Below are 25757 nucleotides of genomic sequence, written 5' to 3'. Positions count from 1 at the left end.
CCACAAGGCAACTGGACTTAGATTTTATTATCTCACATAAGAGTGGCTTTACAACATTTTATGATGGAGAAATTTAAATCCCAAAAGAGGTTTGTTGGTTATAGCAACATTTTAAAAAGTATTGTCAATATTGTTATATTTTTTTTGTTGATAAAAACACAAATGTCTGCAATTTGCCAACCTTTCTTGAGGTGACAAGTCCCTGTCAGTAATATGCAATCAAGAAGGCATTTAAAAAACAAACAAAAGGGCTTCCCTGGTGGCACAGTGGTTAAGAATCTGCCTGCCAACGCAGGGGACACGGGTTCCATCCCTGGTCTGGGAAGATCCCACATGCCGTGGAGCAACTAAGCCCATGTGCACCACAACTACTGAGCCTGCGCTCTAGAGCCTGCGAGCCACAACTACTGAGCCCACGCGCCTAGAGCCCGTGCTCTGCAACAAGAGAAGCCACTGCTCCGCAACTAGAGAAAGCCTGTGCGCAACAACGAAGACCCAACACGGCCAAAAATAAATAAATAAAATAAATTTATGAAAAAAAAACCCAGACTTTAAAAAACAAACAAAAAAACAGACTTTATCCGACCCTTCAAGGTAAAGATGATATACTAACTATGAGTAAGAAAGCAGCTATTTTTCCTAAAGAAATTCATGTTAAGAGCATGTTGAAAATGGCTAGACATGTCTCCAGCTTTATGAAAATGTTACCAAAAACTGTCACCTATAAAAACTCTCATAAGTGCACACATGAACTTGGGAACTAAAATTCAAAAGTGAGTTTCAGCAGGTTTTGAACCCTTTTGTTAACAATAAAAATACCACTCTTGCAATTATTGAGCCAGAACAAGTTAATGACAGTGAGAAAGATGGAAATTTATTATAAAGATTTCAACAAACACTTTTTTTAAGACTAGTAGATGGAACTGAAAACTGAGTACTGCTTTCCAGAAAGCAGAGTCATCTGGATCCACAGATCTGAATGAGGTGGCTTTTTCAGCTACAATAGCCATTAAAAACTAGCATTAAAATAAACTTACCTTAGAATCAGACATTAAGTTGTTTTTATCATTAAGGGCTAAAACTAGGAGTTTCAAAAATAATTAAGCATTTTTAATCATATGGCTCTCACTAAACTTTTCAAAAAAAGTAAAAGGTTTTTTTTACCACAATACACACAAAAAATATTTTAAAACATTTTCACCTCATCTTTTTTCTTTTCTATTTTTTGTCTTACATGTATTAGTATAGTGCACAGACATTAATTTAAAAATATATATGTATATACAGATACTGGGGGTGGCGCTCTACATAGTGCAGTCAGGTGACTGGTTTACACAGGGTTCTGTTTTCAGACCATTGCTTACATTCTTAGAACAAACTTCTCCCACCTCAAGAAAATATAAACTGCATCATCTTCTAGTTTTTATAATTTATTTTTTCCATTTTTAGTCCACCTGGAATTTCTTTTTGGCAAATGGTGTGACTGAATTTTCTCCAGTTGTATCAGCACCTTTTACGGAATAATCCATCATGATCAGAATCATTTCAAAGAGCCATCTTTAACTACTAAAAATTCTTAAAAGCATTTGAGTCTTTTTATTTTAAACCATCTTCTATTGTCTATTTTTATACCAGTGTAAAAATTTAATTGTAATTAAAAAAATGTTTTCTTGGTACAGCCAAGTTCCTCTTCTTCCCCACCCCCCTTCGATGAAGACTTTATTTTCTCATCAGCTTATACTTCCATATGAATTTTTAATTTATATTTAAAATACTTTTGGCATCTGGATTGGTTTCGTGCTGAATTTAGATATTAACTCAAGAACTGACATGTTTACAATGGTCAAAATGTTCCTATTCTCAAATGCTTATAAGCCCATGTTCCTCTCCATTCTCACTCCCCTCTATCCCACCCCCAAGGAAACCATGATCTTGAATGTTAATAATTCTCTCTTTTCTCTACAGTTTTACTACTTATGAATCCCTAAACAATATAGGCTGACTGGACTCTTCCGACTTCTTTTTAACTCAACATGATTTCTGAGACTCACCCACTGTTGATGCACAAAGCTCTACGCTGCACTTAGGGTTCCACAGAATCCCACTGCACACATATACTTCATCTATTCATTTTACCGTAGATGGACAGCTGGCTCTCTCTTTCCCTCCTTTTTGGTTATTGCAAATAATGCGGTTGTGACCATTCCTGGGCATGTTTCCTGGGTATATACACCTGACATGAGTTTCTCTAAGAGCAGAAATCCTGAGCTATAAGATACACCTGTTCAACTTCATTAGATAATGCTGTTTTCCAAAGTGGTAGTACTGACTCACACCAAGAGTAGCAGAAGAAGGTTCCTGTTGTCATAATCTCTCTAATTTTTGGTATTTTCTGACTTTTCCCCCATTTATTTTTTATTGTACTTGATTTTCAATGTTGCATTACTTCTGATGTACAGCAAAGTGATTCAGATATATATATATATATATATATATATATATATATATATATATATATATATACTTGTTCATGTTCTTTTCCATTATGGTTTATTATAGGATAATGAATATAGTTTCCTGTGCCACACAGTAGGACCTTGTTTATCTATTTTATATATAGTAGTTTGTATCTGCTAATCCCAAACTCCTAGTTTATCCCTCCCCACTTTTCTGACTTTTTAACTGTTGCCAATTTGGTGACTAGGAAATGGTATTATATTTATGGTTTCAATGTGCGTTTCCTGTTTACTAATAAGGTTGGACATCTTTTCATGTTTATGGGCCATTTCTGTTTCTTCTTCTGTGATACGCCTACTTGTGTTTTTTTTGCCTATTTCTCTCCCGAGTTCTTGCTTTGTTACTGATTTGCATGCTGGTGCTTTTTAACAGTTATGTATACATCGTGATTATCTGTATCTTATTCCAGTTTGGGCTTCTTTTTTCACTCTGTGGCATGTTTGGTAAACAAAAGTACCTACTATCAATGCAGCTAAATTATTTACCTTTTAACTCATGGTTTGCACTTTCTATCCTCCCTTCCCCAAAGTCATAAAAATATTCTTCTGTATCATCCTCTAAGTTTTATAGTTTTAATTTTAATCCAGTAAATCTTTAATCCACTTGGGGACTGACTTTTGTGCCTGGTGCAAGTCCAATTCATTTTTTTCCTTGGCGAAGAACTACTGAAGCCCCATTTATTAAATAATCCATCCTCCTCCCCACTGCTCTGCAATGACTACCTTTAAACAAATTAGGTTCTTGCACGTGAGTGGGTCGGTTCCCGAGCTCTTTATTCCTGTCCATTCATCTACTTATAACCTCTCTGCCAACTGCACAGGGTTTCAATCACTCACAGTATTTTACAGTCAGTTTTATACTCTGGTACTGCTAGCTCCCCTCACACTTCACCTTCTTTAGGAATATCTTGGATATCCTTGGTCCTTTGCTCTTCCATTTATATGTTAGGATCAGCCTGTCAAGTACCATTGGGATTTTTTTGCTGGAATTACTTTAATCTATTAAAAAATTTGGAGAAAGAGTTGAGACCTAGATGATCTTCTTACCCATCACAGTCTCTCCATTTATTTAGGTCAACAAAGGTGCTTTTTAAAAATTATCATTTTCGCATTAAAAGGCTTATATACATTTTATTAAGATTTTTAGGTACTTTATGACTTTTTCATTCCTACTGTAAATTCTATTTAATAACATTAAAAAAGTTTAAAGCCATTACTGCTTGTGGCTGCTGCATGAAAATGTAATGAACATTTGGATATTGATTTTGTTCCAGCAACCTTGATAAACTCATAAGTCTTCTCATTTGCCTTGTAGATATTTTGGATTTTCATAGATAATCTGATCATACAACATTAATCTGTTAATAGATGAGTCATATTAATTGATTTCCTAACATTAACAAATCTGCATTCCTGAGATAAATCCAATTTGGTCATCACTGATCATCATCATCGCACACACACACACACAAACACACACAGAGTTTTTTTTAATCACTGGTACAGAAGTGAAGATGGACACTCATCCTGAGGGCTAACTGACTGTGGTAGAATACTGAGTGTCATTATCATTTATGAGGCATCATGCATGTACTGTAAGCAAAACCATATATTCTATATTAAAACAAAGTTCTAATAAACCAGGTATCAACATAACAAGGCCAAGGACGTCTGTACAAGATTTATTTCATTAACCATGATGTTTTAGAGTGATGGTACGCACCCTAATACAGAAGGAGTGATTCAAAATCCATCAAGAGTTAAAGGTCAGAGCCAAAGTCAGTGGCTTTGAATCCCCGGTCAATAAGAGTTTCATCCACCATTTTGTTTTTCTTGGATTAATAAAAGTGTTGACGTACAGAACACCCTGTTCTAAGCTCCACTATGCTTTCCGACAAACGAGGACCACCAGGGACTAGACTTCATTGCTTCATCCTTGCTCTGGCTATGCTGGTGGGTGGCAAAAGCCTCTTGTCTGCATTTGGCCTCCCGTTTATTCTTAAGCATTCCTGTCTCCAGCCACAGCTCCCCACATCACGTCTGAATTGCACGGCTGTAATATTGACAAACAGGACTCATGAGAGCAATTCGATTGCCATCTGTTTAACAAAACATACCTTCTAAGAGAATATCCAGTCTTACTGCATTTAGTACATAGTCACAACATTGAAATGACATGTGAGAATCAATACAAAATATTTATTTATTTTTCAAACCACAGAATTCACCCCAGAGCCACACCATAAATTCCCCAGAATTGTAAGCCATTAACATTGCATTTCTAAACAATGCACTCCAACCAGAAATGAAGATAATTTCCAATCAGCAGGGGTACAATATATACTAGGGTCCTAGAAGAATGTACCTCTGACTAGCATGTTCTTTAATTCTCCCACAGCCACTCCACCAACGTAAGTAGTAACAGTATATGTACTTGTGCCACTTGGCTCTGGAAAGAGGTTCAAAATAGGGTCTTGGCCAGTGGAGGTGGCAAAGTGTCAATGACTTAGTTAATAAACAGTGGGGACAGAAGAGGAATCATTTCCTTTGGAAAGAACAAGGGTCCTTTCATATATCCTGGTGGCCAGAAACGGGCAAATTTCAACAAGGTAATGAAAATAACAGGAAAGCCATTTCTCCACAAACTCCTATGACCTCTATTTTAACTTCTGATAAACATGAACTTCAACTTATGCAATCTTATTGAAAACAGTAACCAAAAAGGTCCTTATAAACCTCTTCTAGGTGTCAGTCAAGGGATTCATACTCCAATCTTAAATTTTCAAGTCTCCTTAAGAGGCCTAAACCTGGGTTAAAGTAAACATAATACTCCGAAGCTCAAAGAGACACCATAAAAAAAGAAAAAAAGAAAAAAAAAAAGAAAAAGAAACCCAAAACATCAAAACAATGATTAGATAGCTCATGTAGAGGTTCTGTTTTGCTTTTTAACTGTAAAGTTTTTTTTAATATCTCAGATTAGTGTATATTCATAAAGCAATGTTATCTAATAATAGCTGCTTTATTAGACAATTGAATTTTAGCTCAAGGGCAATGCCTCTTGCATAATAATCATGGAAATAATAAACTGCAATAAAACAGAAGAAACATAGAAGAAAACAGAGCTAGTCTCAATGAGAAGATGACAAAATCTGGAAGGGTTACCCTGGGAGATTAAACAGGCTTATTTAAATACTATGATACAAGTGCTCCTGTTCACTTTTTAACTCCAGAAACCAATCGTGTTTGTCAGATCACCATTACCTTTGCTAGTACATGTGCACAGACCACCACTCTGAAATTCTCCTTTTGTGCTGAAAAACTTTCAAATCCCTTGTTCGGGCAGTACAGAACATTGCGAGGTGATGCATGTGCAAACTCTTCCTGAGGAATTCTTTATGTGTGCAAATTTGCAACCTGACAGAAAGCATGGCATGTAGCACAGGGAGTGACAGCTTTATGGGGCTGTAGTGCTGGAGATGCACGTGCGGTGTTAACAACCACAGGGCATCCAGTCTTCCGCAATCTCACTTACTCACAAATTGGCTTTCATCCCATGCCCCAAAGAAAGGGAGGGGAACCTCCTCAAACTTGCAAAAGGGACAGGAAAAAAAAGTAACTTTCCCACAAAACTTAATAATGTACAACTCATGCACCCAGGTTTTTGTTTCTTCTCACTAACTCTACCTAAGAACTAGTAGATTAAGAATCACAACACCAGGTTTTGCTCTCTGCCCCACAGAAAACAAAGCAGTTGGGTTAGGGTGCAGCTGAGACAACAGAGGATATGAGATGACACTGTTACTGAAGCTTAACGCCAACCTGTAAAATAAGCATCGTCTCTCAAAACGACGATCATCGACTGATGTTACGTGTCATCATTCCAAGGTGACTGAATTGGCTTTCTTTGGAGGATCTGGTTTCAGGCTGCACACACACACTCGTCAGTATGGCCAAACCAACTGCATGTGTTGACTCATGAGACAATCAACCTGCTTTACAATTTCCTGCCTTTGATGATTTGGACCCCACAAAAAGCCAGTGTTTAACTGGAGTGCAGAAACTATATACTGTACTGGCAAGAAGAATACAAGTAAACACAAGAAAGAAATACTTTTAGGCAAACAGTGCTTAGTCAATACAAAATGAAGGCAAATCTTATTCCCCTCATGTTGCAAACTAAGACTTTTGTTAAGAATCCCAATTAAATAAGCAAGGTCAACAATGACTTAAAGGAATAGTTTCTTCATACTGCAATGTACCTCAAGGGGCCAAAATGAGTAAGAAGCAGATCGAATGCACCGGGAGAATGTGTATATTCTTTCTACAGTGCCTTCCAATCACAGCTTTGTGCCACTAAGCCCTCACCCACAGCGAGCTGCAGCCACTGTGCAAAAATGTACAGAGAAACTTCTGCAAACTTTACTCTGCCCACTTTGTTAACACATACGTAATAATAAAAAGAAGACAATATAAAATATTTCTCCATTAACTTACTAATGCAAAAAGCATCCAAAGATTTTAATGCCTATCCACATCCTAATACAATGCTTTTAGAGGGAAAGTTCCGTTGTTGGCCAAAGGATACTCCCTTCCCAGAAAAAGCATTTGGGTATATTACTAGGATACTGAAGAATTCACCCACATTTAAAGAAACATTCCAATTTCACTCCTTTCAGAAATATTATTAAAACCGCTCAAGAGTTCAGTTGCAGGTGTTATTTATAAGCCTGCAGCAAGCATTCCATTGAGTAAAGTAAAATTTGAACTTCTTGATAAAACTGAATTCTTCCTTGATATGTTACTGGTGTTACTGGTGTAGCAAGTCAAACTGTACAGGGCACAGTGAGAGCCTGTATATATTCTTACAGTAATTCAGTGTTTCTCAATATAACCCAAGATGCTCACAGAGTGAAATGAGCCCAATTCAAAGTCCTCCTCAAAATCCACCAACCCTGGTTGATAAGTACTTAAAAAAATAAATCTGATGACCTTACTTTTACTTCTCTGAATACTCATGTTACAAACAGAGGACTTTTTCTATTAGATGACTGAATTGCTCCTAACACTTCAAACTCGCCCCCGAGCCTGCTCCCCGAAAAAGGACCAAGTGAATTGGCAGAGACAACTCTACGAACAACCTGCAAATCAGAAGCGTGATGGTCGGTACCCCTGATGTGTCTTCTTTTTTTGCCCCTAGTCCTCTGAAGAGGTAAATATTAGTCTAACATAGCTGACACAGCCAAAGAGAGTCAAGCACATGCTCAATTTAGATTTAAGCAAAACAGAGAAGAAAAATGTTTTTCCCTTGTCACATCTTTCTATTTTACTTTGCCTTTCAAAAACAACTTAGAGTAAGTTTCAGAGTCTTTTACAAGGAACTAAGTAGCACTGTCGGTGTATGGGAACAGAAAATATAGTGTGGCCACAGCCAGAAGGGGGCCTTAAAACAGCAGTGCTACTTTTTCTCTATTATACTCGAATATGATGTTTTAAAAGATGCAGACTGCAAACTTTTTTTTAAGTACTTATCTCACCCATAAAAATGAAATCGATCAGGAATCCCACACCATTGACTATGTTTGAATTTAATTACTGTATCTGCTTTCTAGAGCATCACAGGAATCAGCTTTTACCGCTGGGTAATTCTCAACAATACTAAAAAGGGAGCTTTAGTGCTAAAGTACCGGCCAGCCCTAAACTAGCGTAATACCAACACTCCAGCAGTCGGTGAGAGCACGTTAAGTGACGGAGGGAATGGAAATGGCTGACGAGAGTTGGTCCCCAACATTAACACGAACAAGCCACGGTGAGGCAGGAGGAAATCTGACCAACGTGCAACATGTTTCTATTTTCCCACTTAATTTAGCATCCTGCTATGAAGTCACACCTGACATCTTGGCAAGTTAGTCTGTGATACCATCAACTTTTTCAGGAAGCATTTGTGAGTTTGACAACATGGTCACAGAGCTGCAAAGTGCACAAAGCTCAAGGCACAGAGTAGAAAAGAGTTATGAACTGATGGTGCGGGCGGGGGTGGGGGGGAGAAGTTATATTGGAAGCAGAGTTAGCATCTTCCTGTAAGAAGACTTACTAATGCTAAACAAAGACCAACTCTTTTAAAGGGGTTTGTTTTGGTTAGGGGTGAAAAATACTGTATTGTAATGATCTGCTTGATTTTAAAGCAAAAGATATCTTGCTGTATGAAACCAATATGCCAAAGTGCCAAGTCCGCAAATGAACAAAACAAGTGCTTTAAAAAAAAATTTAAAAAGATTCTTCTGCTCTTATATTTTTGGAGGAAGCTGCTGACTTTGGCTGCTGGATCTCACTTAGCAATGGTCACTCTTCATGACGCTTGTTCCTCACGGAATCTGTAGATAAAGTCATTAGAAGATTGTCCCATTTCAAAATCATCCCCAAGTCTAGCAGCAACTGTTTTGTTTTTGTTAGTTTTTTGTTTTTTTAAAATTACAAACCAAAGTAAGAACTCCAACATCCTTTTCCAAGAACAGCTTGGTGACAGAGCTCCTGAGTGTCTGCAGGACCCCGCTGCGCTCTGGATACAGTCTCTGCAGCTCCAGTGTGTCCTCTTTTCAGGAAGGAAAGTACATTCAATACATTCACTATCTGTACCCTCTGGAACTTGCACATGCTGATGAGCTGTCTGAAAAAAACATCGGAAGAGTTAAAGTATCAACAGCAGACAGCATTTGATAATGGTAGGAATCTGTTTATTTGACACATTATTTCTCACCCCTCTCCCAATCCCCCAAAAGGAGATCAGAGAAAACCTCAGACCCATGTGGTTTTGAATGAAGTGAAAGGGGACCAAATCATCAGGAGCTGAGTCTGGGCCCTTATCTCATTCTAGTGGAGACTAAAGAACTGGCAGCCTCTTGACAACTGTCTGAAAACTGCCACCAGCAACTGGGCTTCAGAGCTGTCACAGCTTACAGAACAGTCTGACCCTGACTGCACACAGTGCCCTTGGAGACCACCATCAAGAACACTGGATATCTTTATAGCCAGTGGCTGCCTTACATCACAAAACCATCAAGGATGGTAAGGAACATCATTACTTACTATAAGCCAACTCATCCCCAGCTCTCTTCCGGGACTGGTCACCTCTGGGGATTAAAAAAAAGAAGAGGGAGTCAACAGAACTGACTGACAGCTTCACACAACAAAGTAGGAGAAATGAATTGGCAAAATTGACGATGGACGTAGAGCAGCTATTTCAATTCTAACAAACCTATTTTAAAACAGACATGAAACTTAAACAGTAGCTGCGTCATTCATAACCTGAATATTCTTAGCTAAAAGGTGCTATCTTTTAAATATAGAAAGCGATTGAATAAAGGAAGGACTATCTATAAAGATGGTTTACCCTGGGTCCTAGAAATCGATTGACTAAAACATCTCTGAAGACAAATCTGGGCTCTACGATCGACATCCCTGGTGACCCGCATATAACAGGGCAAATTTCAAATATGGAATAGAAAAATTCAAAATCTTCTGCTAAAAGCCGTATTATGGGACCAGAAACTGCTTAAAGCTTTTGAAAAATCTCAGAATCTTAATGGACATGAATACCCTTCTCACAGATGGAAGAACGTGAACCTTTACATAGAATAACCAGCTCATCTTAAACACCCACAGAATTTCTAGTTCCACTTTAGAGATAATAAAATAGAGGTCTGATTAAGTCCTATGCTATCTGTAAATCCTATTTTTGTTTCTCAGACAAATGACTAAAATGCTTAAGTAACGAGTCATAATAACCAATCCACTATCTTTTTCTTTCCCGGTCTCTTAGCAACATCTACACAGTTGACCTCTTCCTTCCTGAAACACTCCGAGCTCTGCCCAACACTCTGTCCTTGGCCACTTTTTCTTCACCACGTAAAATTCTCCTTCATCTAGGACAGCAGTCACACCAGTCCTGTGACTTGAAATACAATCCATATGCCAATGGCTCCCAGATTCCTATCTCCAGCTCTGATTTCCTCCTGACACTTTGGACTTGTAGGTCCAACTGCCTCACAGCCACTGTCACTTGGATGACTTCCATCTACTGCAAATTTACCATGGCCAGAATGCACTCCATCCCCACTCTGTCCTCAGACTTCTTCAATAAATCACACCACCACCCGTCCAATGACTCAGGCCAAAATCCTTGCTCACCCTTGATTCCTCTCTGTCCCTCACTCTGGAGCATTCTGTCCCAGCACATAATCCAAAATCAACCACTCCTCAGCCCCATGGCTACAATCCCAATCCAAACCACTATCATCTCTCCCCTACACCACTGCAAGAGTCTTAGTATTAGTCCAGACAAGAGCCAGAGCAATCTTATGTAAAAGCATACATAAGATTATTTCATGCCTCTGATTAAAGCCCTTCAGTGGCTTTCCATCACAGTTAAAAAAAATCAATTCAAATTCATTTTCCCAGGGCTTCCCTGGTGGCGCAGTGGTTAAGAATCCACCTGCCAATGCAGGGGACACGGGTTTGAGCCCTGGTTCGGGAAGATCTCCCATGCCGCGGAGCAGCTAAGCCTGTGAGCCACAACTACTGAAGCCCGCGTACCTAGAGCCCGTGTTCCGCAACAAGAGAAGCCACTGCAATGAGAAGCCCGCGCACCTCAATGAAGAGTAGCCCCCGCTCGCCGCAACTAGAGAAAGCCCATGAGCAGCAACGAAGACCCAATGCAGCCAAAAATAAATAAATAAATAAATTTATATATAAAAAAAATCATTTCCCCAGTCCTGTGAGATATGGCTCCTGCCTACCTCTCCAAGCTCATTTTCTACCCCTGTTCATTATACTTCAGCCACTCTGGCTCTCTTTCTGTCCCTTGGACATGTGAGCACTTCTGCACTTACTACTTTCTCTGCCTGCAACACTCCTCCCCTCAGTTAGCCACATGGCTATCTCCTTACCGTTTAGCTGGAATTCTCCTCCTCAGGGGCATTACATCACCAAGCTAGCTGGAACAGCCCCTCATGCATGCCTTGGTCACTCACTCTCTATCCCATAATCTGTTTCATTTTCTGCCTAGCACTTATTATTACTTGAAATAATCTGTTTACATGTTTGTTACTTATCTCCCAACAGCAGAGCATAAGCTCCATAAAAACAGGAACTCTGCCTGTCTTGTTCACCCAATACCTAGAGCAGCGTCTAGCACATGGTAGAAAATACAAAATATTTGCTGAATTAATAAGTGAATAATTCATAAATAGCCTCTATAGATGGATTAAAATGCAGCCCAAGTAATTATTTCATGCTTTTGTGTAATCCTCCAGATTACCAAAGTTTCCCACTTTCTTTCTCTGGTTACACTCAAGACCAGGACAGAAACCTCTTGCTGAGCTGGGTGAGGAGTCTTAAGGACCGGCAGGAAGAGAACACACCAAAGGGTCTCTGCAGGGTTCTTCTCTAGGCTGAGCATCTGGAGAAAAACTTAGCACAAACTAGCTTCAGACAGCCTGAAGAGCCCTAAACAGATCCACCTTAATACCGCTTTTAAACACCTCTATTGTTAACACAGTATCTGGCCAAAGCCCGCTGAGAGTCTTACACTAGTATCATCACAGTAGCATTCACCAAGTATTCTGAAACAAGTAAGTTAATGCTGAGCAAAAAGGAAGATACAGGATGGATCTTGTATCTGGAACCTCAACTTCTACAGACAGCCTTCATTCCCACCCCCCAAAATTTTTTTAAAAAATGGAACATGCAAAAATAACAGGAGAAAGATGCAGATGTGAAAACAACAGGAGGCACAAAGCATGTAAATGTGGTGTATGCATGCGAGAGGCTGCCAGAGATATTACCTAATAATGCCACAAGTCTAGAAAGCTATAAGCTGCCCTCAAAACCAGACCCCTGCCACTAAATGAAAAAGCCCCAATCCTGGAGTGACCCTCTCAGCTAAGAGACCAATAATACTCCTAACAAGGTTCTATTTTGTTCCAGAAATCCAGGTAACAATCACTCAGCAAGAACATTTTACTTGCCTTTAAAAGCTATTTGGTATGCCCTCTGAAGAGGCCCATAGGCTGGTTGGAATGAGGATGCTCCATCTGAGGGCCTGCATGCTAGAAGTTCCCAAATGAGCTTATATTCCATAATGTAATCGTTGACAACCACCAACAACCTGCCCTTCCCCCAATAAGCAATTCAATTATGCAGGTAATACATAAAAAGAAAATATTGCTCTTAGCTTGTATGTTACTTCTAGCTTTGAAATAACTCCACGCTATATTTCCATGAACCTAAAGATGTTTCACCTAAACTCCAGCCCAAACGAAAATCTGTCCATTAACTGCAAAAGAGGATATATTTGACAACATTCACATATTATTTCAAAACATTTCAAAGACTTTCTCTGTGCCATCCACAGTAAAGCTGTGTGCTGCCTACTCCCTACCTCACAGAAATGGAACACAGCCTTAAATAAAAAAAGAGTTTGCAAAGCTGAACAGGAATCATGTGATTGGCTAGACACAAACCATAAAATGACTGCTCGTATCAGGACAGCCAGTAACAGGATTTTTGTTAGATAGCTTAGACTATATTTTTGCATCAGTGGACATCATTTCTTCCAAAACAATCCTAGCCAAATAATGGTCAAAGGCAGCATCAAGTTTGGCAGGGCAGAATACGGAAGGTCCATACGCAAGCGCTGGAAGCACAGGCAAACTGTCTTCAGCTGCTAAGTATATGGTGCGGGCACACCCTTTCTGACCAGTCTGAGCCAGTCCAGCATGAGTCCAGAATGTCAGGTAAAGCGGGGCCTACTCTGTGCAAAGCACCCATCAGAATAAGTCACGAGGCAGCCTTTAATCCTCATAGTAAGTGTATAATAATTTGTTAGCTTAATTCTAGAAATGGCTCAATTCAGTTTGTAAAATAAAACATTTTAATTTTATCAAGTTTTGGAATACTAGCATTTAAATTTCATATGAAAGAATTCCATTAAGAGAAACAAAAATTCATATTTACACCAGAAATCCAAGGTATTTCCCTGAATATGACCAACTTGGCCTTGTCAGAACAGTGCTAGGCTAATCCTTCAAAGGCAATGTTAAATGAGACTATTTATGGAGTCAGTCATCCCAAGCAACTACACACCAAACAGTCCTGTACCCTGTTCTCTTATTCCAGTTCCAAAATTAGGATTACAAAAATATCTCTGGATATGTTTAAATAGTTCCACACACTCTTCTGGAAGGTGAATTCAAGGTGTTCAGAGAAATCTACAAGAGCTATCTTCCTACACTGCTTCACAGAAATAAAAGTTTTCAGAAGGCTGTTTATTTGTTAAAGGTATCAGTAAGCTCATCTCTAAAATTAAAAGCAAACATTCAAATAAAACATGAAAAAAAGCATAAAAGACTTCAAAATTATGGTGAGCCTAGGAAAAAACATAGGAGGTATACTCAGTTTATTCTGCATTTATTTAAAAACATTTAAGGAAAAACTTTTAATCATAATTCAAAATACATAAGCCATACAGAAAAAAAAAACGGATAAAGTTAGCTACATAAAGTAAAAAAACTTCTGCATGATTTCAAATAAAACAAAAAACCACCATAAGCAAAGTCAAAAGAAACTGAGAAAAATAACTCTTATCTTGGGCAAACCATCAATCTCCTCACTATAGAAAGAGCTCCTAGAAACCAGGAAAAGAAGACTGAAGACTAACAATCAAATAGAAAAATGAGAAAACCAGAAACAGTTTACAGGAAAATACAAACATTATGAAAATATGCTCAGTCTCACTCATATAATAAGAGAAATGCAAACGAAAGCAACTCTAACTAATTATTTTTCACCTGCCAGATTGGCAAAAATTCAAAGTGTAACAACATACTCTATAGGCAAGGCCATGAAGAACAGGCACTTTTAAGCTTTGCTAGGGGATATGAAAAATAGCACAATCCCCTATGGGGGGGCAATTTGGAAATTTAATCAAAATTACCGCTGCATTTACTCTTGACCCTGCAATCTAACTCAAGGGAGTTATTCTCCAAACATACTGACAACAGGTACACAGTTATACACGCAGCGCTCTCTGTAACAGAAGAAGACTGGAAATAATTCAGGTTGCCATCTACGGGGGACAGGTTAAATAAGGTATAGTACATCTACACAATGGAATGTGTAAGAAAGGAATAAAAATAAGAATATATACTGTGTTCGATTATATCTGTATATAAAATAAGCACTGGAGGGAATCATAAGACACTGATAAAAACAGTTGCCTAAAGGCTGGGAGCAGACAAGGAGACAGGTAGGAATAAAACTTCTCAGTATGTACTTTTTATACCTTTTTAAAAAAACCCTATAAATAAATATATCAGCTCTTCAAAAATGAACGAGTAAAATTACTACAGCATTAAATGGCCTCATTCGGTGTATGAAAGTAATTGTTAGAAATATTACAATTGATGTCAGGAGACCCCTGACCACCGGACATCGGGGAGAGAAGTCAGCTGTTTACATGCAGAATCTCCCACTGGCCTTTCCTTGCCATAGGAAAGGCAGGGTTAGCAGGCCTGTCTACACAGCTTCCCTGTGACGGCTGACTGAGCCTTTCCAGTGTGAGCTGCCAGTGACGGGGGTAATGACCCATGGATTGCTCAGTGCCCCCTCTACCACATGAATAAAGATGCCACCAGGACAAAAAGGGAATAAGTGCCAATCCATGGGCCAACAGAGAACAAATTATCTGCTTTCTTTCCTAACCTGTGCTGAAATTAGAAACTCAGGAACAGTGATCTTGATCAAGGCTGGTATTCTGAGAATGAGCATGGCCTCAGAGTCTATGAAAGACAGTGTCCATCCTCTGCCCCAGCCAGATAAGCGAGTCAATACCCAACCTACTCCTTGTGGTCACAACTATGCCTCAGTGAGGAACCCGGGTGTTTTCCTTTCTACAACTTTCTTCCTTTAATGCGAGGGATTCAAATAAGAGAAGATAAAAGTGCTAAGTAGCGGGCCAGGATTATGAAAATATAAAGTACTACTTATTCCAATAAAGATATTAAAAAAACAAAAATAAACAAAAAAAAAGTACTACTGTACCCTTTAATGATTTGGTGACAGAACAGGGTGCTTTCCCATAGGGAATCACAAAATTTTTACATAATTTTGGTTGAAAATACGCACTTTGAAAGATTTTCTGGGATAAAGCCATGATACTGAATTGCAAATTTTAGAAAAATTAGCCAAGTGTTTATAGCAAAATCAAGGTAGGCTGGACTTCCCTGGTGGCACAGTGGTTAAGAATCCGCCTGCCAATGAAGGGGACATGGGTTCGATCCTTGGTCTGGGAAGATCCCATATACCGTGGAGCAACTAAGCCCATGCGCCACAACTACTGAGCCCATGTGCTGCAACTACTGAAGCCTGCGAGCCTAGAGCCCGTGCTCTGCAACAAGAGAAGCCACTGCAATGAGAAGCCTGCACTCTGCAACAAAGAGTAGCCCCTGCTTGCTACAACTAGAGAAAGCCTGCACGCGGCAACGAAGACCCAACGCAGCCAAAAATAAAAAGTAAACAGGAGAAAATTAAAAAAAAAAAAATCGAGGGAGGCAAATATTGTGGACACATATAAGTGATAACCTACTTTTTAAGAAGAAACAACTAGAATTTAGGGGAACAATGGAAATATGAAAAACAGAATCTGAAGGCTCTTTACCAGTTTAGTTACAATATCATTTGTTAGTTTAGTCATAAAATCATTTGCTAGTTTAATCATAAATGCACATTATAACTGATCATAAAATTTCTACAAGGTTTTTCCAAATATTCAAAACTAGTATAAGCGGATCAAAGTTGGAAGAGGCTGTCCAGCCTAACTGCCCACCCAATGAGAAATCCCTTCTTCAAACTCCACTTAAGTGAAGAGCAGCTCCCGGAATAAGATCAAAACCCAGCTTCAGCACTTCCACAGAAGGGAGCTTACCACCTCTCCCAGCAACACCACCTTGACTCTCCCACAGCCGTCTCCCATTCTAAGAATGCTGGCATCCCTCCCCCGCCAAGCCAAAGGAAATGGACATACTTTGTCACAAAAGGAAAAGAAAACTTGCCTTGTAAAACCATTCTGTATAAGTTCTCTTTGAAGTTTCTGATCTTGAGCAGCATATTCAGAAAGTTCAGACTCCACTGCACGAGGGAGAATGTTTGGAATAAATTTAGAAAATAGAGTCGGAGCCATCTGAACCCACTCTGTGAGGGAAGGAAAAGATTCATTAAGGAGATCGTATAGACAAATTAAATTAAGTAGAAAAGGGAAAGTTTTCTTCCCAAAGAACAAAATTATGTATTAAACCAAACTTAAAATGGGGAAAAAAATTAGTGCAACCCCTTCTGATAAAGAGGTTAAGTTTCCTTTCTAAATAGAATTTACAGAAAGTGGATATTTTTATATTTTTCATGATTTAACAACATTAACAAAAATCCCTAGAGAATTTTTGAAGGAACCTTATCAAAAATTCTAAATATGGAAGAAAACATGAATGAAATAACCAAAGAATTCTGAGAAGGAGGGGACTTGGAGGGAAGGGATTTGGTGGAAATACTTAGCCCTATAAAGCATTAATTAAAACAATACACTGGCCTAAGAATAGAATAGTACCATGTGGTAATAAGCAGACATATAAAAAAAGTACCACAAAAATGTGGAGGGAGATGGGAGAGATAACTGGTAAGTACTTTTAAAATATAAACCTACTTTGACTCACATTAAATTACAGCAAATTAAACATATATAACAGTGAAAGAAAACAGAATTAAATGGTTATCAAATTATTAAGGAAAAGATAAAAGATCAACAGAATAATCTACAGAAAAATAAACATTTATTCATCAAAATAAAAAGACAAAGAGAAGTCTAAGGAAAATATCTGCATCAGACATGACAAAGATAAATTAGTATCTTTATTATAAAGCGTTTTAACAGATCAGATACTCTTCCCCTACTCAGTGAACACTAAATATAAATACTGCCCATCTCTATGCCCTTTTGGATTCTTTTAATCGAGGCCTTTCAAATTTTATCTTTTGGAAAACATCTTGGCTGTATGTGTGTGTGTGTGTGTGTGTGTGTGTGTATATATATATATATAAACCCATAAAATGTCAATGCTCTATTTAATCCAGCATGCTCATTTTAAAAACTGTAATCTAAGTAAATAATTCTAAATCTGAAAAAAACACATTTAATGCTATGTAATGCTGGGTCATTAGCAAGTTAAAAAAAAATGCCCAAAAGAATAGCTAAATTAGAGATGGGGAAAAAACAAAAAACAAACCAACAGCACAAACACCACCAAGGCCAATCCACTCACCCTTTGTACAAACTCATGTCAAAATGTTCTCAATAGTGTCCCTCCTTCAAGCTCAGTTCAAATATGGCTTTAGAAAGAGTCTCAACTCAGTGCCCTGGGGAACCACTAACCCATCAGTCAGAGCTGGCAAGGAGTCAAACCAGTCTGACATTTTATGGAACACCAGGCAATCATTAAAATAAAGATAAAGAAACAATGAAAAGTGTATGTATTAAATGAAGACGTGCAGAATGGGATGATGGGAACTATTCCTAGACTGAGCTTCTAAAGACTAGGTAGAAACACATCTAAATAACAGATGTTATCAGAATCTCCAAGGATTACGGCCCAGGAATCTACAGTTTAACAAACGTTTTTGGGTGATTCAGATGAATTCATTATATAAAAATCAGCACTTAAGAACTACTGCAATGAAAGAAATTTTACATTTAAAATTCAACTTTTAAAATATTTTAACCTTAATCTGTCAGATGAATAAATCTGCTTTAACAAACTAGGAACACAATGGGTACGGACAAGACAAGTAAGTGTCAAAATATGTTTAATAGTATCTCAGAAAATAGCTAGGACAGCAAAAGGTTAGCCTGTGATAAAATTCATCTTTTCAAAAGGACAGTTCTCAAATACAGAATTCTCCTCACAAGTAGTATGAAACCTATTACAAGAGCTCAAACCTGGATAAAAATAGCATTTAGATAAAGAAGTATCTATAAGTTTTTCTACCCTTAATGACTAGTTTTATTCTGCAATTTTGTTACTTATGATAAAAGCCAGAGCTGATAAAGCTGCCCACTCGGGAGGGAGAATTTAGAAATCTGTCACACTGTATTTGGATGTCTTCCAAAAGAAAAAGAAAAAAATCATTCATAACCCAGCACTAAAAGAAAAACTCGAGCTATTTTCATCACATTTAGTAAAATGAAATTCAAAATTCTAAGAAACTGGAAAAAGAAATATATCAGTTTATTGGACACATGCAGTATTTTTGCTACTTTATATAAATAATTACTTTATAGGAATAAATTGTCTAAAAATTATGAAGAATAGAGCAAGAACTGATCCAAATTTAAGTAACATTACATTTGACTACTCTAGAAGTCACTAACTGCTGAAAGTAGCCTGAGAAAGACGGTACTTGCGGTATCACAGTCTACCTCTAGTATCAGTTTTAAATTGGTTTCCATTTTAGCAAGCTAAATTCTGATATATCTTTTAAATTAAGTAAGTAAACTATTCAGACATCAATTAATTAAAATGAAATAACCACTGGACCCAACTGAATAGTAGTAACAACAGTTAATATTAGCATGCTCATTACATTATCAGGTACTATGTTAAGCTCTTTAGATCCGTTTTATTTCATTCAATCCTCAAATGACAAAAGAATTTCATAAAAAGATAACTGCTGTCAAAGAAGCAAACCTTAAGTTTCTACACTGAAAAACGATTTTCTACCCTGAACTTCTGCAATCTCTCGCCTATGGACTTTTTTTTTTTTTTTTTTTTTGCGGTACGCGGGCCTCTCACTGTTGTGGCCTCTCCCGTTGCGGAGCACAGGCTCCGGACGCGCAGGCTCAGCGGCCATGGCTCACGGGCCCAGCCGCTCCACGGCATGTGGGATCCTCCCGGACCGGGGCACGACCCCGTGTCCCCTGCATCGGCAGGCGGACTCTCAACCACTGCGCCACCAGGGAAGCCCCTCCTATGGACATTTTTTAATTGGCTAGACAACTATGATAAGTTTGAGGCTCTGGGTTAAAAACAGAAAGATACATACAAAAGCATCTTGAGAGTCCTTTAAATTCACAATGTGTTTTTTTTTTTTTTTAATTAATTTATTTATTTTTGGCTGCGTTGGGCCTTCACTGCTGTGTGCAGGCTTTTCTCTAGTTGTGTCGAGCGGAGCTACTCTTCATTGCAGTGCGCGGGCTTCTCATTGCAGTGGCTTCTCTTGTTGCGGAGCACAGGCTCTAGGTGCGTGGGCTTCAGTAGTTGTGGCATGAGGGCTCAGTAGTTGTGGCTCGCAGGCTCTAGAACGCAGGCTCAGTAGTTGTGGCACAAGGGCCCAGTTGCTCTGTGGCATGTGGAATCTTCCCGGACCAGGGCTCGAACCCCGTGTCCCCTGCATTGGCAGGCAGATTCCCAACCATTGCGCCACCAGGGAAGTCCCACAATGTTTTTATTATAAGACAGATACATTAAGATAATTTACAAACCATGCCTTTGAATACAGTGATCTTTGATTTTTGGTTCTGCTATTCTATCTTTCTCCTCAAACTATCCTTATGAAATGACTGTAACTTTACCAACACTTCTAGATTCCTTGTAAGTTATATAATAGGCTTAACAAGATGGAGCTGTGAATGTGTATGCCCGTGCATATTTGTAATATGGGGTAGAAGTGAAGAAGATCCTCACAACAAAAAAAGAGATTAATGCCAGACATAAGATTCGACTTTTATCTAAAGTGTCTCCTACAAACTATTTCTTGTATTCCCCAAACTAGTTGGTTTTCACTAGAACAGAAAGATTTCCAAGTGAGGTCCTGAGTTTACATTTCACAATGATGAGTATCTACTCAATTTTTTTGCTATAACACATCCAAATACCATTAGACCTCAGAAAACACAAAGAAACCCTATCCTCTCGCAGATAGGGCTGGAAGTGCCATAAACAAACAAACAAGTCCAACCCCTAAAGAAATGATGAATGTTTACCTGGTCTGAGGGTGTACAGGCCTTTCACAATATTTGCCATAGTTGAAGGTGTGACCTGAAATGGTGTTGACTGGGCTTCTAAAAGTAAAGCTGAAATAGAGAGAAAATGGGTTATAAAAATGATACAACACTTTATTGATTGTCAAGGTTTCACTTTCTATCACTATTTCTCCCAAAGACTGAAGGGTAAACAAGGGCAAGAAAAGAACAGCCCAAGAGGGCAAACCAAATATTTGTACACTAAAGATTTTTTTTTAAATCCAGTGCAGTAGAGCTCAATCTAACAAGTAGATGTGTGTGTATCTGTTGAAACACGAACGGAAATGATTCAATTGATGGAGGTTCTGAAAATAAGTAAAGCTTTCTAAAAGCAACAGTATTCATGGTACTTAGTGAGTGAGCTATAAATACTTCCCATTAAGTTCACGATTCAAAAGATTTACATTTGGGGAATGAAATATTCTCTAACTCCCTCAATCATTTCCCTTTCTCCCAAATCACCCATATATGAGGCTCTTGGAATTTTTCTGAAAGACATGTTATTAGTAATTCTAGTAACTGAGATCACAGTCAGAAACTCACTTTCCCAAATGCTACAACTGCAGGTACTTTTTCTTACTAAAGGTAAAGGCAAGAGATCACACTGTCCAACCATGTGACCCTGACTAAACATGACAACACAGAGTCAGTTTTCTTTTAGGTTATCTATGGTCACACAAAAATCTTATTAAAATATGTTAAATGGATACAAATACTTCCTCTAGACAAAACATATACAAACCAACTCCATCATTTAATGAGTATGACAGATACTACTGACTCAAAACGGCTCATTTTTAATTCATCTCTAAAAGACCTGTAATTTACTAACCAAATACCCATGAAACTTGGCATACTTTTCATCTAAGCCAGCTTGTAAAATTATGTAACTTGTTTTCTTCTATCCCCACCTTTTTAAAAATGGAAACACCAGGCTTCCCTGGTGGTGCAGTGGTTGAGAGTCCGCCTGCCGACCCATGAGCCATGGCCACTGAGCCTGCGCGTCCGGAGCCTGTACTCCGCAATGGGAGAGGCCACAACAGTGAGAGGCCCGTGTACCGCCAAAAAAAAAAAAAAAAGGAAACACCATCTCACTTGGCCAACAATGATTTCTGTAGTTTCAAACATGCAATATGAGTTACATTTGCAATGCCAGGCATTGCAGAAAAATCGTATTTTAAAATGTCATGTTTAAAAATTGAAATTCTAAATTTTAGGTTCTTAGAGGCTCTTCTACTCAAGGTTCTCTTTAATTTCAACATGTACCCCAAACCCAGGGTCTATCTCTATTAATTCATCTTGCTCTTACTTTTTGACCGATCGTTTGGTTTTCAGTAAGTGTTGTTTCCACTAACTCTTCATGTTCAATCACACATTCATTATGTGGTCAAATATATACATTTGCAAACAACTTCTACATAACTATAACCACCTGTCGAATTTGATAGCTATAAGGAAATGATAAATTCACAGGTTGTTATATGTAAAATGTACATAAATTTGGGATGAATTAACTGAAAAATAATCACATTCAGTAACAAAAGGTAAGGTTAAGAAGGTATAACATTTCACTAAAATCCTCTCCACTTAAAATTCGTTGTAGGAAAAGTCTTTAAACGTAAAATTTTCTAGTTGAACTCCCCTTTTAAGGAAAAGAAAATGGGAATTTGAGGGAGAAGTAGCTTGAGAGAGGGAAGAAAATACTTATTGAGCATTTAACAGGTGCTAGGTACTTTACATATGTTTAATTCTCATACGCTTTATTTAATTTAGGATTTACTTTCTCACAAGCTTAATTGTCATCTACCTTTTTTTTAGTACAAATAAGGAAACTGAGAGGATACTATGCTACCATTTCAAAGATATTAACATTACACTCCTTCTAGAATTACCAGTAACCAAGTTACAGGTGAACTCCTTAATATTTCCCCCAATGTCAGAGAAAAAAAAAAAGGCAGCAAGTATCATGCCAGATATGAAGGCACTGTCCAATGACCTGGCTGCTCCCAGCTCACTGGGTCATCTTCAAGTCACATTTTCAATTCCTCAGTGTCTCTCTGTATAGAATTGGTCTTTATGATCTCTACAAGATTCAGAAGACATCAACATTGGGGTTTAGATGCCAATGCTCTTTGATTAAAAAAAAAAAACCCCAAACACTGCTAGTGTTATGTCATCCCCGTAAGTTTAATTACTTACGCATTAGGCTGTAAATGTGCTTTTCTGCAACATGTTCCGTAAACAGCTTTATAAGGTCATCTTTTAAGTCTCTGTTAAGCTTGGTTTCGATGTAAAACTTATTCTGAAAAAGAAAATAAGTTATTTTTCAGTGCATCAATTACAGAGAAATGATTAGTCTAATGAACTGAAGCACTAAAAAATAAATTATTTTAGGAAACAATTCATAAAGGCATCAATTAAAACATAAAACCCAACATCAGAAAACAAAAGCCCTGCCACTATTAGTTATAGTCTTCCTAGCATGGGGTTAAAAGCACATAAAGATAAAATGCCATAAATCATACAAAGGAACATGGGAAGATACTCAACGTTAACTAGACAGGGATTCAATGGACCATATTGTATGACAGGCACTTAATATGCCCTTTTAAATGACTACATCATCATCTAAAGGCAACACCAGGAAACACTAGTGAAAGGTACCCTATTTATCAATGATCTAGGCTGAAAGCATGCAGCGGGCATGCACTGGTTGACTCCCCTACATTTCACTTTAATGATTAGTCTAAGTCATTCAGCTTATGGCATTCCTTAGGGATGGATGGTCTTTGGTTCAAAGGTAGACAAGTGATCCAAGGTAACCCAATCAGACTAAGGGAAACCTAGGCTTGAGTAAAAATCATCTTACAACCATGAGGAGAACAAGATGAAACAGATGTGTAAAGCAAAGAGACAAAAAACAACCTGAGACTTTGGTAACATTGTTGAACCACGGATTCAACCAACCCAGAAACTGCCATATTTCTGGAGTTTTATTACAAGAGCTAATACCTTTCTCATTTACAAATCACTTTGAATCAGGTTTTCTGTTTCTTGCAGCCAAAAGCATCCTAATTAGAATGGTTGGCAAACAAAAAAGATTGAATTTGTTCATGTTTAAATGTTAACTCAATGCACAGGAGTGGAAAATACAAAGAGGAATGAATGTCAGTAAGTTGGCTCACTGATTCTCTCAATTCTTAACATGTTTTTTTCTCTCTAAAAAAAAATCATAAGGGACTTCCCTGGTGGTGCAGTGGTTAAGAATCCGCCTGCCAATGCAGGGGACACAGGTTCATTTCCTGGTCTGGGAAGATCCCACATGCCGTAGAGCAACTAAGCCTGTGAATCACAACTACTGAGCCCGCGCCCTAGAGCCCTAGAGCCCTAGAGCCCATATGCTGCAACTATTGAGCCCATGTGCTGCAAATACTGAAGCCCGCGCGCCTAGAGCACGTGTTCCACAAGAGAAGACACTGCAATGAGAAGCCCGCGCACCATAATGAAGAGTAGCCCCCTCTCGCTGCAACTAGAGAAAGCCCATGTGCAGCAATGAAGACCCAATGCAGCCAAAAATAAATAAATAAATAAATCGAACATGCACATAATTACAAAATAAAACCATGCAAAAGGGTTTGCAATAAAAAGGAGTCTCCCAGCGCAGACCATCTGTCCCATTCCCAAAGGTCCCATTCTGCACTGCGAAAACTTTTGTATATTCTTTCTAAAATGTTCTTACATTTTTTTGGATATGCTTTTTTTTTTCTCTAAAATGAAGAAGAAAACACTTGCTAATGAAATATAACACACACTGCTTTACATCTTGCTTTTTCACCTAACATTGTATGTTGAAAAGATTCTCTCCAAAATAACACAGAGACATGCCATTATTTTTAACTGCGTATTTTCTACAGTAAATAGCCTCCATAGATTATTTAAATAGTAGTCTCCCACTGATAACACAGATTCCTCCCAATGTTCTGTTTTTTTCAGTAAAGCATATCTTATGGAGAATAAATCATTTTGAAGATTGGTCTTACACACATAGTTTATCTCTAGGCTACAACCCATTCTCTAGGGAATGGGTTGTTTAGGTTGTAGGATCATCCTAAGCAACCCATTCCCTAATCTAATCAACAAAGAGAAAGTGGGACAATGGTTTCTAAGGGCTGTTCTGTTCAACAGGAACACTAAAATTAAGATCCTATAGCTTTCTATGTTTAAAAGGCGGGGGTGGGGGGTGGGGTGGGGGACAGGGCAGGGACACTTCAACAAAGTCAACAGACTACAAGACGTACTCATGGCGTAATTCTCCAAGTGAAAGAGATTATCAGAATGAAAGCAAACTTTACTGTTCTACTTTTTATGGAGTTACCTCCTTGGCATTTATTATACATCATGTTTTTAGATACATGTCTTAACTCTCTATTTTCTGAAGGTAAGAAATCTTTCTGATATATCTTTATTTTCCAAGCACAGTATCTTCCATATGGCAGAAACAAAATAAATGTTAATTGGGTGACTGCTGATTATTAATGCCTGTCTGTTTCAGCAATGGTATTTATGAAATTTTAAAACAGAGAAAGGCTAATAAGTAAGTCTTCTATGCCAACACTATCAACATTGCTGAAATAGATTAATTTCCATTTCTAACATAATACATAGTAAAAGAAAAATAGAATATGCTTAACTTTCTGCATCTATCTGCACTTAGACCAATAAACAGAGGTATTCGGAAAGGGGAAACAGCTCTCACTTACCATATATATGAAAAGAGGCACAATGCTCTGCAATGCTCCCATATACTGTCCAAGAGCTATATTAAATCTTTCAATATAGAGATCTGGAGGGCTGGCCTGTGAAAAAGAACATAAATGTGATCATTCCAGGAAACCAGGTATAAAGATCTTCCGGCACAATCTAAAATGCAAACGGACTTAGAACTCAATCAAAGTTCACACTGAAATTCACAATAAAGAAAAAGAGGAGGCTTATACCCTGAAGTTAAGATTTCTATCTCTATTCCAATATCTGCTATGCAAAACTGAGGTTTGATTTAGCTGCCTTTAAAATGTGTGTAACCTTCCCATGTCAGTTAAAAGGCTTGCTCTGTTAACAAG

General features: G+C 38.1%; 1 protein-coding gene across 2 annotated transcripts in view; it reads right to left on the bottom strand.

Annotated features, from left to right (window-relative positions):
- Window positions 1–4695: 4695 nt before the first annotated feature.
- Window positions 4696–25757, bottom strand: part of CACUL1 (CDK2 associated cullin domain 1) — a 66444-nt gene continuing 45382 nt past the window's right edge. Inside the window, exons 4-9 of one of the 2 annotated variants that reach the window (XM_060099043.1) lie at window positions 25398–25493; window positions 22837–22939; window positions 20599–20688; window positions 16622–16760; window positions 9600–9643; window positions 9053–9180 (exon numbers count right to left, since the gene is read on the bottom strand). In XM_060099043.1, the coding sequence (XP_059955026.1) occupies window positions 9140–9180; window positions 9600–9643; window positions 16622–16760; window positions 20599–20688; window positions 22837–22939; window positions 25398–25493 (513 nt within the window). In that variant the 3' untranslated portion in view covers window positions 9053–9139. Of the gene's footprint in view, window positions 9181–9599; window positions 9644–16621; window positions 16761–20598; window positions 20689–22836; window positions 22940–25397; window positions 25494–25757 lie in introns of both variants that reach the window. The other variant, XM_060099035.1, reaches the window with a different exon arrangement.

The sequence above is a fragment of the Mesoplodon densirostris genome, chromosome 1, assembly GCF_025265405.1.
Source record: "Mesoplodon densirostris isolate mMesDen1 chromosome 1, mMesDen1 primary haplotype, whole genome shotgun sequence".
In the NCBI taxonomy this organism is placed as follows: Eukaryota; Metazoa; Chordata; class Mammalia; order Artiodactyla; family Ziphiidae; genus Mesoplodon; species Mesoplodon densirostris.
This window is presented reverse-complemented; position numbering and strand designations above follow the sequence as displayed.